Genomic DNA, 16,149 nt, shown 5'->3' on the forward strand with positions numbered 1-16,149 from the left:
GGCATGCAGCAAGCCAGGCCACCCACCAACACACGATGAGATACTTAGGAGGAAATTTGGTCTAGATGAGCAACCTGACCTAGTGGGTGGCATCCATGTCCATGGCAGTGGGGTTGGAAACAGATGATCTTTAAGGTCCCTTCCAATCCAAACCATTGTATGATTCTATGACTGTGTAAATGCTCTTCCCAGAAACATCAAGCAGGACCATGAGTGGCAGCAGGGGGCACAGGAAGGAGAAGAGCTGTTCTGGCTGACTGAGCCAGAGCTCTGGGGATGCTGTGCAGTGAGAAATCCTGCAGCAGCTCTTACCTCTCTAGGGCCCTTTTTGATGCACTGCCCTTGTTTGGAGCAGCCTATGGATGGGCAGCCTTGAACCTGCCCATGGGATAGGACTACATTTCCCTAGCCTGAGTTGAGAGGATGGACTGAAAAAAATGTAAATAGTGAATTTAGAACTACATGACAGTGGATGGAGGGTCAGATGAAGAGGCAATACAAAGGGTGGAGTCTGCACAGAGCAACCCAGGCTGTTCTGCAGCCAAACTCATTTACACTCATCCTAACAACTTTGTATGAGGGTCACTACCCTGGCAAAGCTGAGCCCACACAGCAGGTGCAGGGCTGGTGTGCAAATGTTGGCCTTGGCTCCTAACCCCCCACTTTCATACAAACTATGCCAGATCTGGGGCAGAGCCATGTCACCACTGACGTGGAGAGTTGAAAAGAGTGAACCTGTGTCCAGGAACAAAGAGCAAAATGGAGAGCTGCCATCTGCAAAGGGTAGAAGCTGTCCAGCAAACACCATTTAGACCAGTGTGGTCTAAATCACTGATAACTGAGCAGTGGCTTAACAGCTGTAGGTAGAAGAAGCAAGAATTGAAACCTGCTGGAGGTGGTGAAATTCTCCAGCCCACTGACAGACTCACGGTGGCACGAACTCAACCCTCTCAGAGTACAAAACCCTGCCTACAGCTGGTCTGGCAGTGGAGATGCTGCAAGCAACAGTGGGATGGCAGGAGGGGACAGGCCACTGCCCTGCCAGGCTGCACTGTGCCCAAATCTCACACACACTCCTGAGGCAAACACCTGTCACCAAGGCTGGTGGTCATTTGGCTCTGCTCTGGCCATCCTCTGCAATGGCATCTCCACCTGTCTCAACAAACCTGTTTTTAAGGACCTAAACATTCTGATGCCCCATGCCAAGGAGGAGAGACTCCAACACAGAATCATAGAATTGTCTGGGTTGGAAAAGACCTTTGAGATCGAGTCCAACTGTTAACCTGGCACTTGGCATGTATCAGATGGAAGCACCTTGACCTCCCTGCACCTCCTCTGCATCACAGCAGCAACTTTTGGGGCCAAAGGCCAGCACCTTAAGAGGCGAGACCAAGGAGGACACTGCTGGGATTGCCAACTGTGCCACGTGAGCTCTGTGACCCAAGCACACGGCTTCACCTTTTTCCATGCAGCCAGCAACAGCCAGTTGGGCAGCACAAGGAAGTAGGATCCCCCTCCATCCTACAGGAGACAGCAGGGGGGGAGGTGGCTGGGCAGTGGTCTGGAGAGGGCAGGGTGATGGGCAGGGAGAGAGAGCTGCTGGAGGCAGAGCAGCTGAGACCCTTCTGCTGGGCTGCAGCATGGGTGACACGTTGCAGCCAAGGGACAGGAGTGTCCCCTGCTGGCTGCAGCTCTGGGTGTTGCAGAACTGCAGTGGGGTCTGGGGAAAGGCCAGGGGGTAGCGGTGCATTTTGCCATTTTGGACCATCAGAAGGAAGAGGGCCAGGTGGCCCAGGCTCTTTGAGCTGGGGTCAGAAGGGCTGGAGGGCTCAGGTCTGCAAACACTGGGCACATCTGGACAGCTTCCCCTCCACCTCTCTGCATCTCTTTGAGCTTGGCTCTGACTGCCAATGTTTTTCTTTAAGTCAGAAAGTTTTTAGCTGTCCCCACCATGACAGGGTAAGATCCCAAGGATGGAAGGAGCTGTGAAGGACCAGCAGTGACTTTCAGACAACTGCCCTGGTCAGTAAACCTCCTGGAGCAGGGCAGCAGCAGCCCCCGCTCCAGCGGGCAGTGTTCCTGCCAGCAGCAACACACAGACCCACGGAGCTGCCCTTGCTGGCTGTGAAACCAGGATCCTCCGCCCTCGCTGGCTCAGGGACACGCGTGGCCAAGACAAACTCCACTCCCACGGCCAGCACCAAGGCCAGGCGTGGGCACAGAGAGGGTCACAGGTTCTGGAGGGGCCCTGTGCAACCCAGAGGGTGCTCCCCAGCAGAAGCCCACTGGCCCTGAATGCCTCAGCTGCTGCAGGGAGCAGGGCATGAGCACAGCTGCAGTGCCAGGCAGCGATGCCAGTGCCTCAACAATCCCAGTGTGGAAACACAGTTTATTTACACAAACACACTGGGATCTCCATCCTGCCCTTCATTAGAGGCTCCCTGGGTTTGGCTCACTGCCCCCCACTGCCAGCTGCCCCTGGCTGCTCTCCCTCCTGCTGTCAGCAGGGCTGTGAGCAGCTTCCTCTCCGGCTGTGTGCTGCCCTGGCCAGGCCATGTTTTCTCCACAGACAGACTCCCCCTCTGCTTCCAGGATTAATCACCACTGCCCGTGCAGCTGACCCTGGCAGCACCGGAGAGCCTCGCCCAGGGGAAGCAGCCGAGGCAGGGGCACCCCTGCAAGCACAGCACAATCCCCGGAGCTTGCTGCCAGCATGCTGGCAACTGGGGCCTGCAGTCCCCCTTCTCAGGACCTGGTGCTGCTCCAGAGACCACCCTCCCAAGAGAAGACCACCCTACAAAGCCCTGCACCAGCAGAGCTTGCTTGCCAATGTGCAATGCAGCTTACCTTGCCCGCTTGAACACAGGTCCTCACCTCTGCCATGCAGCCAAGGGTCTCCTCTGCTCCTTGGAGCAGCCCAGCAGCCCCCTTCCCATCAAACTGCCTCCCTTCCCTGCACACAAGGCACCAGGGGAGGGCAGGAGGCGAGGGGGGATGTGCCTCCTGCCGCTAACATGCCCCTGGCACTAACCAGGTTTCTGCAGCACTGATTAGGTGCCCAGTAGAGCAAAGCAGTGGTTGCAGCACAGCTAATCAACCTATCAGCTAATTAAAAAATTAGGCTGCCTGCCAGAGATAGATGACAAATCATTGCTAACACCCACACAGAGCAGGCACCTGGGTGAGCTCAGGGGTCTGGAGCAGCAGCAATGTCTCCAGGTATTGACGATGGCATCGCTCTGATCACCTTGTTCCACACCCCACAACTGTCTCCAGAGGGATAGGAAAGACTCAGCAGGAGATGGATGTGTTTTGTTCCAGGAAATTAATTTTTCCTGTGCATCCAAGTGTCTCCTTGTAATCCATCAGGGTCTGAGGGACTAATATTGAGCGATGCTCAACACTTTGGCTCTTAAGTGGACTCCAAGGCAGCAACATCGCTGAACATGTGACAGCTTTCAGGATGGAGCTGGAAATACTGTTTGCTGTGTGTTTAATATATGGTGCTGCTGGGGCAGGAGTGTGAAGACACTTCTTGGAGCTGGAGGAAGAGCAGCAGGAAACCTTTTAATCAGACAAAATAAGGTTTGATTCCAGGTTGCTATAAATTACAAAACGGTGTGGATGGAAAGCTGTGAAGTAACAAGCAGGTAAGATGGAAAGGGAAACCAAAAGAGATACAGGATAATAAATTTTCTGTGCTCATGTCCTGTTTAACTGCATACACTAGGGGAAGGGGCTGCAGGTAGATTTTGTACTTGTTTCTTCCTGCTAAGCTCTAATGAGCCATGGCAGAGCGGGGAGAGAGGCTGTGGGGAAGAGCAGCCCCAGCATCAATGCTGGGTGACCCCCAGCACCTTCCAACCCTTTGGGGATGGGGCAGCTGGTCTGGCTGGGGACAGAGGAGAGCAGCACCCACCCACAGCACCGGGTGATGAGACCCTGCTGCTCCGTGAGGAGGGGGGAAACAGCCACACACGCCTGCCCTGGCCTGACAGATCTAGGACATCCAAAAATAATCGATGGTGGCACCGCAGCAAGGGGCAGCCAGTGGAAATGATGAGAAGTGACACTACCCCCAGGGGCTGCAGGTCGTGCTGGCCCCCAGAGGCAGCAGTGCCGCAGGGAAGGAGTCTCCACCGTGACGCAGTACCCAGGGGGCTTCCAGGCACCTGCTGAGCAGCATCCGCATCCCCCCCATCACAGTAGCCCTTCCTGACACCTCCACAGCTGCAGGGCTGGGGCCAAGGAGCTCTCCTGCCAGGAGAGGCACATCTCACAGGCAGCCAGACAGGGTTAGTGGCTCACCTCAGCAGGTGAGGACCCCCCTACAAGCCCAAAACCTACCCTGGTTACCTGGGGTGGGCTTATTCAGAGGTCTGCTGTTGCCTGCTCCCCAAAAGTATCACAAAAACAACCCCCTTGGCATAACAGGCTCACCCCAGCAAGGAACAATGGCTGGCACCACTCTCCCTATTACTCACAAATTGATTACTTGAGCCTCTTCCCCATCACAGCATTTGACATGAGTGTGTGCAGCCTGGAGACAGGCTGGGAAAAGAAGCTGGATGTTTTTCACATGGTTGCAGCATGAAGCAGGGAGGGAGGTTATGAGAGCACACCAAAACCCATTAACACTCCTTCCATCCCTGTAAAGATGGAAACATTTTTGCCAGAAAATAAACCCTTCAGCTACTGCAGCATCCCATGGGAACTGTGGCTTGGAGCATGTGGCTCTGGGGCCGTCTCCCACGACTCCGCCACAGACCCCAGTTTTCTGTGCCTCTTCACAACATCTCCCCTTTGGTAATGCACAGTCAGGCCTGGAACATCTGGGACAAGGACACTCTCCTCCCAGCGCTCTCCCAACCACTGCATCTCTGTGTACCCCTGTGTGGTGGGGCCCAGCAGTGATGGCAGTGCTCAGTCAGCAGGAAAGGATCAGGAGTGACGCACTCTCAAAACGCTCACTTACTACAATGTAATTTGCAGTTTTGTGGGCAGCTGCCCCGTGCACCAGGAATTGCTTTGCAGCTGACAGGAGGAAGAAGAGGGAGTGGTGCCTCCCCATCTCCCTCTGCCAGGCTCCATCTCAGAGAGCTCTGATGCACCGAGGGTCTGTGCACTGTAAATCCCTGCACAGGGGTGCCACTGAAGGGAAACATCAGGTGCAGGGACCTGGCATCCCGTGGGCAAACAGAGTCTGACCTAGGCAAGCCTGCACTACGGATTTGAACATTGCAGCTGCAGTGTCGAACCTCACACACACACCCCTCAAACACAACAGATAATGTTTTTAGGAGGCTGCCTGCCAGCTTTTCCAGAAGCACACTAGCAGAAGACAGTTATTTGCCAAGGTGTTATTCCAGTAAACAGACTATTTTCCTGATACCTCTCTGCTTAACCCCTTCCCCCAGCTCCCAGGCTCTCCATGTTCACAGCCAGCAGCAGGACTGCTCGGCCTCAGCACAGGCAAGGTACCCTGAGAAAGCAGAGCACAGCTCAGCGCCTGCTCCAACAGCGTCTCCTCCCCAGCCTTTGCCCTCCCTCCCGCTCTGCTCGGTGGGAAAGGCATAAGCTGATGCTCACAGAGGCCACTGTCTCCAGGCTGGTACTCCCAGAGCAGACAAAGGCTGATATCAGTTTCATGGGAGACCAAGCTGGAGCCAGCAGCTGGATCCTGCTGCAAGCAGCACCAAACCCCAAGCGGCCCGGGGCTCGGTCATTAGCAAGCAGTTTGAACAAACATCATTATAATTTGGTCTATGCTTAACAATAAGTACAGCTGTTGACAATGAGCTGGAGAAAAGGTCCAGTTCAGAGTCTGAGGCCAGGGAGACCACTGGACCTCCCATTGATCCCGGTGTGTCACAGACATTAAATCCGGACAGCAGCTATGAAGCCAAAGGCACAGCTCCCTGCTGGCGGCCACCTCCCTGGACATGGTGCTGCTTATTCACCCACACCAGCCATCTGTGCTTCCCCCCACCACACAGAGCCATGTCCCCCCAACATGCTCCTGCAGCTTGCAGCTCGTGGAGACCCTGAGGCTTGCTGTCCATCAGACAGCAGCTTGCCATGATGGCCTCATCCATCAGGAAATCCAGCACCTACAATATCCTGCAGCGAGGTGCTCCACAGATCACTGCACCCTGTTTTAAACCCACTTCTTGCCAACTTTGATGCCCCTCAGTTCTTGTACAAACATCTGCCTCACATGGCTTGTGGCTTCATGGACCACATCGTAACTCCCTTGGCCAGGCACCCCCCCAGACTGGAAGGTCTCAGTCAAACAGGCTTGTCCCACACAGAAGCCACTGCCCTTCTCTAAACCTATTCAATTTTTTTTTTCCAGCAGACCATGTCAATATGCCATAAATTTCAGCAATACATAGTCATCAGTCCTACTCTTCTCTTTCCTCGTAGCTCCGTATCTTTGTTTAGTCACACAGAAACTTACCCACTTCTCCCACTGCTGCTTAGTCCTCCTACAAGCCACTAACCTTACCGAACACACCTGCAGACCAAGCTCCTGAATTTTCAGGCAGCAAGTCCCCAAGTGCTTCTACAGCACATGGAAGATGCTGCATGAGGACAGGACAGCCCAGGGGCCCTTTGCAGCTTGTGCTCATCTTCCCACCTTTGGTCACAGCTTCTGCCTTCAGGCTGCGCTGGATAGTGAGAGAGAAACCCTGAGAACTCAGCAGGGGACAAGGAGGCCACGTTCTGAGATGATGCTACTCCCCAAGAAGTGAGCCAGCTGTTTGTACAGCCAGGAAACCCTGCTGCCTCCAATTTGTCAAATACCATCTTCAGTCAAGTTGTGCTAAATACCCTCACTCCGTATGAGGCACAATACCTTCAGCCAGGTCTCAGAGCCTCCCCCGATCTAATGGACTCCACTCCTCTGTCCAAGTTGGCAAAAAGAAGCCACAAAGCTTTTTCTCCATCATATCTCATTTTCCCTCTGCTCCTTCTCTTCTCCCACAGGGTCAACCTGCTGCAACACAGTCACCAAAACCAATGGAGTCAAACACCAAAGAGCAGTTTTCAAAGCTCTGCCCAAGCTGACATCTCTCCCTTGGACTACCAGCTGATGAGGATAACCACTTGCTAAATGAATTCTTTCTGAAACAAGGATGAGGGCCAAGAATTCCATGGGAAGGTCCCAGCTGCCCTTCTGTCACCTCAACTCCTCCTCCCCTTGCCTGCGCCACCAGGAAGGTGATAAAAGCTTGCTGGGTCCTCTGAAGTTATACAACTGAAATGACAAGTGATTACAGTGATTGAAGGAGGTGGGAACATTCCCTCTGGATGGGCTTACTGAAAAGGAAAATGAAAAGGTCTGCATCCTTGTTCTCCCTCCTCCTTGCCTTGCTCCACAAGTATCAAGACCATTTCATGCTGGCATTGTCCTCATCCTGGCAGGTCCTCCTACACCTGAACCTGCTCCTCCTCTCTCTGTGTAACCTTCTCATCACTTCTCCCTTGCAGAACCGCTGTGATGGATCAAGCCCTGCTCCAGCTTCCCAGGCCTGGCCACAGCACATTAAAACAGGATTTATGAGCCTCGAGCACAGACAAGAGTTATGCAGTCTGCACTTCTGTGTGCTGCATACCAAGTCCCCAGCTGGTTTAAATCAGATTAACTCCACTGATGTAAGACATTTAAGGCAAGAGTGTTCCATGATTTACACCAGCTAAGAAGCTGTTATATTATAACTTGGCAACTGCAGGTTTTAGATCTGGAAGTTTTTTGGGCAAGGATCCCAAGCAACAGTGAACGACAGAGCAGCTGAGTGGCAAACCCCATTTATCCTCAGTGCAATATTCATGCAGCAAGCACATGTTCCACAAAAGTCCTTAAAAAAACCCAAAACCCTGGTGTTCAGTTTTCAGTGCCATTGGCCCACAAATGTGCCCTGTCACAATCCAAAGGCTCCAAACAAATCACTAAATAGTATGGAAATGCTTCCCTTCAAAAAATGATAAATTTGGAAAACTAAAGCCAGGTAACTTTAATGCAAAGGCTGCTGAAAAAAAAAACCACAGACTGATTAATGCAAATGCAAACAAACACACGAGAGTTTAATATTCAGATCAGGGCCTTCATTTCTGCTGGAGGATGCTCAAGCTTCCAATCAAATCTGTCCTCCACAAAAAAACAGTGCTAATGCTATGGAGCCAGATGTGCTTGGAGAGGTGCAGAAAAAGACACATCATTCAGGGCAGGAGAAATGCACCAAGGAAAATGTTGATACTGCCTCAAAAGGAAGGCTTGGTCCTTTCTTCTCCAACTTAGCTAAGTGGTTTCTCAAGACCAGTAGATACTGGCTTGTCAGAGCCAGGAGAGCAGCAGGAGCCCAGTGCCATTCCCACACCACCCACAAGCCTGTGAGTGGGCAGCAGAGCTGAAGCCTTCCCTGCTGCCTCCAACCCACTGCTGGCTGCACATGGAAAGGGCCAGGGAGCCGGGCCAGCCCCATAAATCACCAGGCACCCAGCACAGTAAATCTGACCTCCCTCGCAAGGGAAATATAAATCAGCTTTACTAGCAGCTTCTGAAACAAAAACTAAGATCATAAAACTGTAAAAATGCCTCTTTAAACATCCTGTGCCCTGAACAGACCACTGAAAGCCCAGTCAGGATGAGGGAGAGCAAACAGAGTCGGGTTGATGAACTGCATTTCAGCCCGAGCAGCTTCTTGCTGGCAGGCAGCACGACATGGATATCTTTAGCACACAGTAAAGACAGAGCAGGGAATCGGGAGGAGTGAATTAGCCAGCGTTAATACCATCATTTGTATGCAGTGTACTTCAAAGCCCTGGCAGTGCAGACAGCACCAGACACACAAAAAACCACCCAAGTCTGATGGAGAGTGAAGTACAGCACATTTGCTGGAGCCCACAGAGTAATGATCAAGGGGGGATGGATGGGACCCTCAGGGTCACCACTGCCCCACTGTTTAATGAGCTAGTGTGGGATGGTCGTGCCAGGAGGACAGGGGCAAGTCCACAAAGGACAGAGGAAGTCTCATGAAGCAGTGCAGAGGTAGGAGCTACTGGGTAGAACCAAACTGGGCAGGACTCAGTGAGGGCACAGGGGAGTTATATCTGCTCACATCTCAGCAAGAGTGCACCTTAAACCCATGGTAGGAAGTCTGCAGGGAATATTTTGGCTGGGCAGAGGCTCCAGATGCCAAGGCGGCTGCTGGTGTCAGCAGTGCTAGCCATGGGAACAGCAATTTCAGCGACACACACGTGGGAATTGGCCATCACCACAGGACACCCAGAAACAACTTTGAGAAGCTGGTCACCTCCTCCTGGGGCAGGTGTACAGCCAGGCAGGATCCCGAGGTCCTTGCCACCACTGCCACGGCCCAGGCAGGACATGTGGCCAGCCCAGAAGGGGATGCTGCCATCACTGGTGTGTCAGGCCAGTGAGGCAGCTGACAAGGAGAGCCCAGGGACCAGCACTGGGACTGGACCGGCAGGGCTGGGGGAGTTCCAGTGGAGGGGTTTGGAGCCCCAGGATGCAACATCCTCCTTGTGTAACCAGTCAAAGGCTAGACAGCATGCTGGCCCCAGGAGAGCCAACCGTGCGCAGCCAGGGAAGCAAAACATGGCATCAGCTGAGCCAAGCCCCTTCTGCCAGCTGCCTTGTTTTCCTGTAAATTTATTGTTGTTCCCACAGTCAATAACAGCAGAGCAAAGGCACAATAAGGAAACTGAAGTGATCAGTGGCTGCTAATCAGCAAAGCTTTCCAAGAGCTCCCCGAAGCCCAGAGGAAAGGCTCAACAACCGCCCTGTGCCGATGCTCTGGAGCGCGCAGCCGCACCAGGGGCACACAGCACCTCTTCCTGCTGGCACCCCAAGGGTGAGGGGGGCTGTAAACACACACAGGGCAGACACGCTTGCTCTTGTCTCACCTCTCCTACCCTCTCAGGGCATGAGGGCATGGCCAGCTGCCATATGGCACAGAGAACCTCCTGTCACTCACCCCAGTGGAGACCTGGACATGGGTGGTCTTAGACTGATGGGTCCATCACTCTGCAGGAAGGAGCAGAATCCCAGGAGCCCATCCCAGAAGTTCATTGACTTTCTTTGCGTTTCAAATAGTATTGGATAACATCTCTGTGCAGAAGAAAAAGGGAGCCTGTGTGCTGGAGGTGGCTCAGCAGAGCCTTACCTTTGGGCATGATGCGATGCATTGCAACCGACAAGAAGAAGATGGAGTCGCTGTAGTAGGTCCCTGATCCAGCGCTGAAGTGTTTCTGCATGGCTTCAACGATGGGAAACAGCTTTTCCGTCAGCTCGTTCACATCATGGACTATTACCTGGGAGAGATACCAGAAACACCACTCAGCTGCTGCCTCTGGGGACTGGCCCAGCTCCAGCAGCCTTTGCTCAGCCCACACCGGCACGGGGCAAGGGGGTAGGTTGTTAAAGCACAAATCATGCTGGTGACATTGCAGCTGCACAAAGGGGCCTGGCTGCACCAGCCCCTCTACGTCCCCTTGCCACAGGAGCCACTCACGTGCAGCAGGGAAAGGAGGGAAGGGCTCTTACAGCCATTTCATAACTGTAAGATGGGCAGAGACTCGAATCCACTCACACAACCATGTGTGTTCCATGTTTTGTGGTTTTTTCCTAGTCTGTTCCCACTGCCTGATGCAACCACATATCTGGTGTCCCATATGGAGTCCATCAGAAGAGGTGACAGTTTGCTCCAGGCTCTGGCATCATGACGTTTAGAGGTCAGACCACATCACTTACCCCGAGGACCAAGGCTTGCTCCCTGCTACGGAGGCAGGCTGTGACAGGGCCAGGATGCAGCCCGGATTTCCTGAACCTCAGCCCAGCATGAAGGCAATCTCTGCAGCACATCCCAGCAGGGCTGCAGGGGAGAAGGGAGGATGGGCTGCAGCACGCCAATGAAAATCCAAATATCAGGAGTTACAGCAGAGCTGAGCAACTGCTCTATGTGGATCTCAGCCCACCTGTGCTGGAGCTTTGCTGGTGCTCAGCCAGCACTGCTCTGCACCCCTCAGCCCTGCGGGAGCCCATGCACCAGCACGGGTCCTGACACGCCTGCGCTGGATCGTGGCTATGGCCCAGAAACAGGAGCAACCCAAATGCACCTTGTCAGCTACTGAAACTGTACAAGCTTAGAATTTTTTTTGGTCAAAGTCTGATGAACAGGAACTTTCATGCAGCTCGTTACACCCACAGAAAGATACAGGTCACTGAATCACACAAGATAATGAGAGGGATTTTTGGGATAATTAAGAGAGACGAGGGACATGACCCTGGTGCAGATAAGGGGGAGTGCAGGAAGTGTGGAGACTCGAGGTTGTGCTGCCTTCTTCAGGCCAGGGAAAACAGGAAGAGCCTCACTGGAACTGAAGGCCAGCAAGAACATAACTTTGCAGCAATACCCGAATTTTGGACAGGGTAGCCTATACCTCTTGTTTGAGGGATACCAGGACACTTCCCCAAGCTGGCCCTGCCTTCAGCAGGGAGCTCAGCCTACAATCTTTGTATGTCCTTTCCAAACTAAACCATTCCAATGGCTCTACAGTTTCAATTCTTTTCCTTACTAAAACTTCATCTGCTTAAGAACAAGGGGAACATGCAGGAGAGAGAACTTTTTTTTTTTTTTAATTAAAAATACCCATAAACCAAACCAAGTGCTTCAGAGTAGAAGGCAACTCTGGAGCCTGTGCTGGTGCAATGACCATCCCCTCTATGGGGTTCACAAGGAGTTGCTTTGATGCCCAGTGAGGCTGGCATGGAAGCAGCGAGCAATGTGGAGCTTCCTCCTTCCACAGCTTCTTGCAAAACACGTTACCCCAAAGTGCTCTCACAGCAGAGCAGAGCAGAGCTCGCTGGGGTGCTGCTCGTGGGACCCGCAGTACAGTGAACAAGGTGATAGGGCCATCCTGGCACTGGCCATGATGGTTGAGCCCACAGCAGGGTCCTGCTGGAGGACAGGCACAGCTGACTCCCCAGCCCTGGGAAGGGCACCCTAAACACCCACCCTTGGCCACTGGCCCTTGCCATCAGCAAGAGAGCCCTCACACAGGCTCTGTGGCCAGCGTGTCCCTCAGCGGGGCGGCCCCGCTCCGGGCCCGGGGCCAAGCGCCTGCAGCAGAACGGCAGGAAAAACACAGAACAACGTGTACCAGGAAAAGTGCATTGGGAGAGCTCACCAGCAGCCACACTTGGCTTTGGATAGCACGGCATATTCCCCAAGACGCTGCAGTGGAGGAAGCTCTGTTCCTGGTAACATTACACAGCACCTCGCCCAGCCCTGCCGGCTGTGCCATCGCGGTGAGCACTGGTCGGAGAGTGGCACAGCTGTGGGGAGCAGAACAGCAGCACCAAGTGCTGCTGCCAGCAGCCATCCCAGGTGACCAAACAAGCAAACCACCATTACTCTTCACGTGCAAAGGCACCGACAGCCTGTGCATGGAGCAGAGCACCGCCAGCACCACCCCACCGTGGGGATGTGCAATGCTCTGCTCCCAGCCCAGCTTGAGTGGGGCAGCTTCAGGGTCTGGCTGGATTGGAGAAGCATGAAGGAAAAATACAGCACCTGTAACCACCTTTCTGCATCCAGCAAACGCAGCCTTAAGTCTGTACAGCATGTAGGAAAGGTGGGGGAAGGGAAAGCCAAACCAATTCCAGTCACCTCCAAAGAAAGCAGAGTGCCAAGCATCACTGTACAAAAATTACGGGAGAAATACTCCTGAAACTCCAGACACAGCATCATCTGCCTTCCCTCCCCTGCCAAAGACAACAGGAAAACCTGTCTTTTGCCCACTCTCTGGTTAGGTACTTCTGCAAAGCAAACTCCTCAAAGCAGCTGAATTGTCCTCCCGCAGCCACAGGTCAGGCAGCCTCTCTGGGGCCACAAGGGCTTCTCCTCTCCTCACCGCTCACTTTAGCAGAGCTAGTTGATCTGCTGCTAATTTTGTACTTCGTTATTTATTTGTGTAACAGCTTTTAGTAAATCCCTGTAGCTAAATCTGGCCATGTTTGCTGAGGACACTAAGAAAAGTTCTAGGGGTTTCCTGGGCAAGCACAATTTTATAAACACACGTCCCACACTGATAAGAGACCCTTTCTACTGATTCACTAGGAAAAAAACAACCCGCATTTCTTTTCCTTTTAACTTTCCCTCCTTCCCATGTCAGGTATTCTCATAGCTCTCTACAAACACGGAGTGATGGCAGCCGAGTTACATTCACTCCCAGCAGGATCTGAACAGGGGACTGGGACGAGCAGCGAGCCGAGCAGGCGGTTCGTGTTACTTTGGCAGGGAAATGGAATCAATAAGCGATAGGAACCGCACAAGGAGTGTGAGCACACAGGCCGGAGTGGCAGAACACGGGGCGAGCCAGGGCTCTCTATAAGCACAGTGCCCACCGCCGAGGCTGGCCCGGGATCACTGCCGGGCACTTCCCGCTGGCCGGGAAGCGGGAGAAACTGCGGAGATCACCCTGCGCGGGCCACGCTCTCTGGGACTGAGGACATAAAGCCCTGGTAAAAACCCACAGAGCCTCGGCAAGCGGGGGCCGGGAGGCCGAGGCACGGGCAGGACGGCGCTTCCCGGCCCTTCCCCTCCGCCCCGCGGCCGCACACGCGGAGCTCGGGCTCCCTCTGCCGCCGCCGCACGGCTGCGCTCCCGGCGCCACATCTGGGACACATCTGTACATCCCTGCGGGATGGGTGACACAACGTCACGCCCGCCCACGCCCGGACAGCCCTGCTCTGCCGGGAGGATCCTATCCCTGAGCTGCTCCCATCGCCGTCACCCTCCACGCTGATCCCAGACTGCTGCCGGCTGCTTCGGTCTCCAGGAGACTCTGAAAGTTCCTGAATCTGCCTAGGGAGAGACAAGAGCCGCCCACAACCTTCCCCACGGGTTAGGAACCTTCCCCGTGGGTTGGGATCCACGTCTGACTCTGGGCTTCAGTCTAACAGAGGAGCCAACTGATCCCAGCTCCGCTAGAATGGGAGGGCAGGGGAAGCCCCAAAAGCAGGGCATGAATCGCTTCCTCATGAAGAATAAAAGTAAAGTTCAGAGGTTTTATCAGTCCTGCCTCAGCAGTTCCAGCTGTCCCCTGAACACATTATCAAGCCTCATCTCTGGGCGTGATCTAGGAAAACAGTGTAAGAACAGGAGAATGTTCTGGAGACAACAGGGGAAGCAGGGATGGAGATGGTTTACTGCTGGGGCTGAGTGTCAGGATCAATCACCTTCAACATTTCAGCAGCAGCACCAAAGGTCCAAGCCAGGAAGATGTTTTCTGCTGGTAAAGAGAAGGAATGAAGTAGACTACAGCAAGATTAAAGCAGTGCTGTCACCTGCTGGCATTCCAGAAACTGGCACAGGGATTAGGGGCAAGGCTGTATGCTTTAGAAGCAGAACAGTCTCTGCTCTGTACTGGGAACTCCACCTAAAAGCAGAGAAGTGGACAGATCCAAAGTGTTCTGTCACTGGCTGGCCAATGGAAACCAGGATACATCAGGCTCTGCCAGGAGAGAGGGAAGAAGCTGACTGAGTAGATCCCAGTGAGATGTCACCTGAGTCCTCCAGATCATGCCGCCTGCTTACACCCCAGAGATCAGTTCTGGTGCACAACCTACTCACTGAGACATGAGCCAGGGTTGCCTGTGAGTCCACAGGCACGTACAGAGGCCCCTCCGTAACAGACACATCACTGCATACCCTCACCTCCAACTCCCAGCCCGTGTTGCCCTGGAGAAGCAAGACCAGCAAGGCTGCCCACAGAGAAGTTTATTTCCTAGAAGGGCAGATGGCATAAGGCAGCCACACACACAGAAGGGGTGACGACAAGGGTGATGCACACCATGGTGGCCCCAGGGGTCCTCTCACTCCAGGGGTCATAATATCACAAACCTGAGCTGGGCTGTTGCACCACATCAGCACTGCAGCATCGTGGGGCAGTCAGTCCATCCTGCTGTGGCACACGGGAATCCTCCTGTGCACCCCCTCCACAGAGCTGAGCACTGCTGGCATGGGGTGGGTCACCCACCATGGGCATACGACCTGAGTGTCAGCACTAGGAAAGGGCTTGTTTAAACAAAACAAGAGGTGGGATTATTTACTAGGAAATATCTGAACATTAAGGTTACGTGTCTGCTTACATCACAGCAGAGTTCACCTAATACTAAATAACAGAAAGATGAGTTATAAAAAGTCACAGCAGGACTAGAGGACACTTCCAAGCAATCCTCTCAGCAGCAGCACCTCAGGACAGGGGCGTCAAGTTATCTGGAGTCTCTGAACTTAACACCCTTACAGTTTTCAGATACCTGTTTGATGCGAAGGAAAGTCTGACTTTGCATGGACTGCACTGGCTATGTTTTTGGGAGGCAGGACGAACATTCTCATGTGGATGCACTCCTACCCCTACAGGCTCTCCATTCCCGTTCTCAAGAGCCACCAGCAACAGGCCAACAGCCTCTTCCGATCCTGCAGGTCCCGCAGGACGCTCAGGACGCCACTGACTCAGGAGCACACGTGGTACTTGTGTTGAAATGCTGAACCAGGACCGAACCAGGAGTTTCTTCCCGCTGGACTGCTGTTCCCAGTGTACCGCAGGAAGATCACAAAGATCACACGGGACACCCGAGCGCGCCCCCGCAGCGGGCAGAGCCCCGCTCCCCCCGGCCCGCCCCGCTCGGCCCCCGCGCACCTGGTGGCGGAAGGCGGCTCCGCGCAGCAGGTCCCGCAGCAGCCCCAGGCCGATGTCCCGGCTGGCGCCGTCGGTGACGAGGTGGAGGTGCAGCGTGTCGGCGGGGCCCAGCCGGCCGTGCCGCAGCAGCGATCGCAGCGCCGCCTGCGCCTTGTCCCGGAGCGCGGGGCCGCGCTCCGCCTTGGTGAACATGAGCAGGAGGTGCAGCCCGCGGGCCCCGGCGCGGGCGGGCGCGGACGGCGTGGCCCGCAGGCGGCGGGTGGCGCTGGAGAAGGTCTCGCCGCCGCCGCCCAGGTAGTAGAAGGCGCAGACGGCCACGGCCGCGGCCGCCGCCAGGGCCGCGGGCTGCGGGCACCGCGCCCAGCCCCGCCGCGCCGGGCCCCGCTGAGCCGCCATCGCGGGGGCGGCACCGCCCCGGCC

General features: G+C 54.5%; 1 protein-coding gene across 2 annotated transcripts in view; it reads right to left on the bottom strand.

Annotated features, from left to right (window-relative positions):
- Positions 1-16,149, bottom strand: part of XXYLT1 (xyloside xylosyltransferase 1) — a 33,534-nt gene extending 17,385 nt beyond the window's left edge. Inside the window, exons 1-2 of one of the 2 annotated variants that reach the window (XM_051781372.1) lie at positions 15,730-16,149; positions 10,191-10,338 (exon numbers count right to left, since the gene is read on the bottom strand). In XM_051781372.1, the coding sequence (XP_051637332.1) occupies positions 10,191-10,338; positions 15,730-16,125 (544 nt within the window). In that variant the 5' untranslated portion in view covers positions 16,126-16,149. Of the gene's footprint in view, positions 1-10,190; positions 10,339-10,777; positions 11,018-15,729 lie in introns of those variants that run through there. The other variant, XM_051781373.1, reaches the window with a different exon arrangement.

The sequence above is a fragment of the Manacus candei genome, unplaced genomic scaffold (assembly GCF_025592945.1).
Source record: "Manacus candei isolate 608988 ecotype Guabito, Panama unplaced genomic scaffold, ASM2559294v1 h1tg000015l, whole genome shotgun sequence".
NCBI classification, from domain to species: Eukaryota; Metazoa; Chordata; class Aves; order Passeriformes; family Pipridae; genus Manacus; species Manacus candei.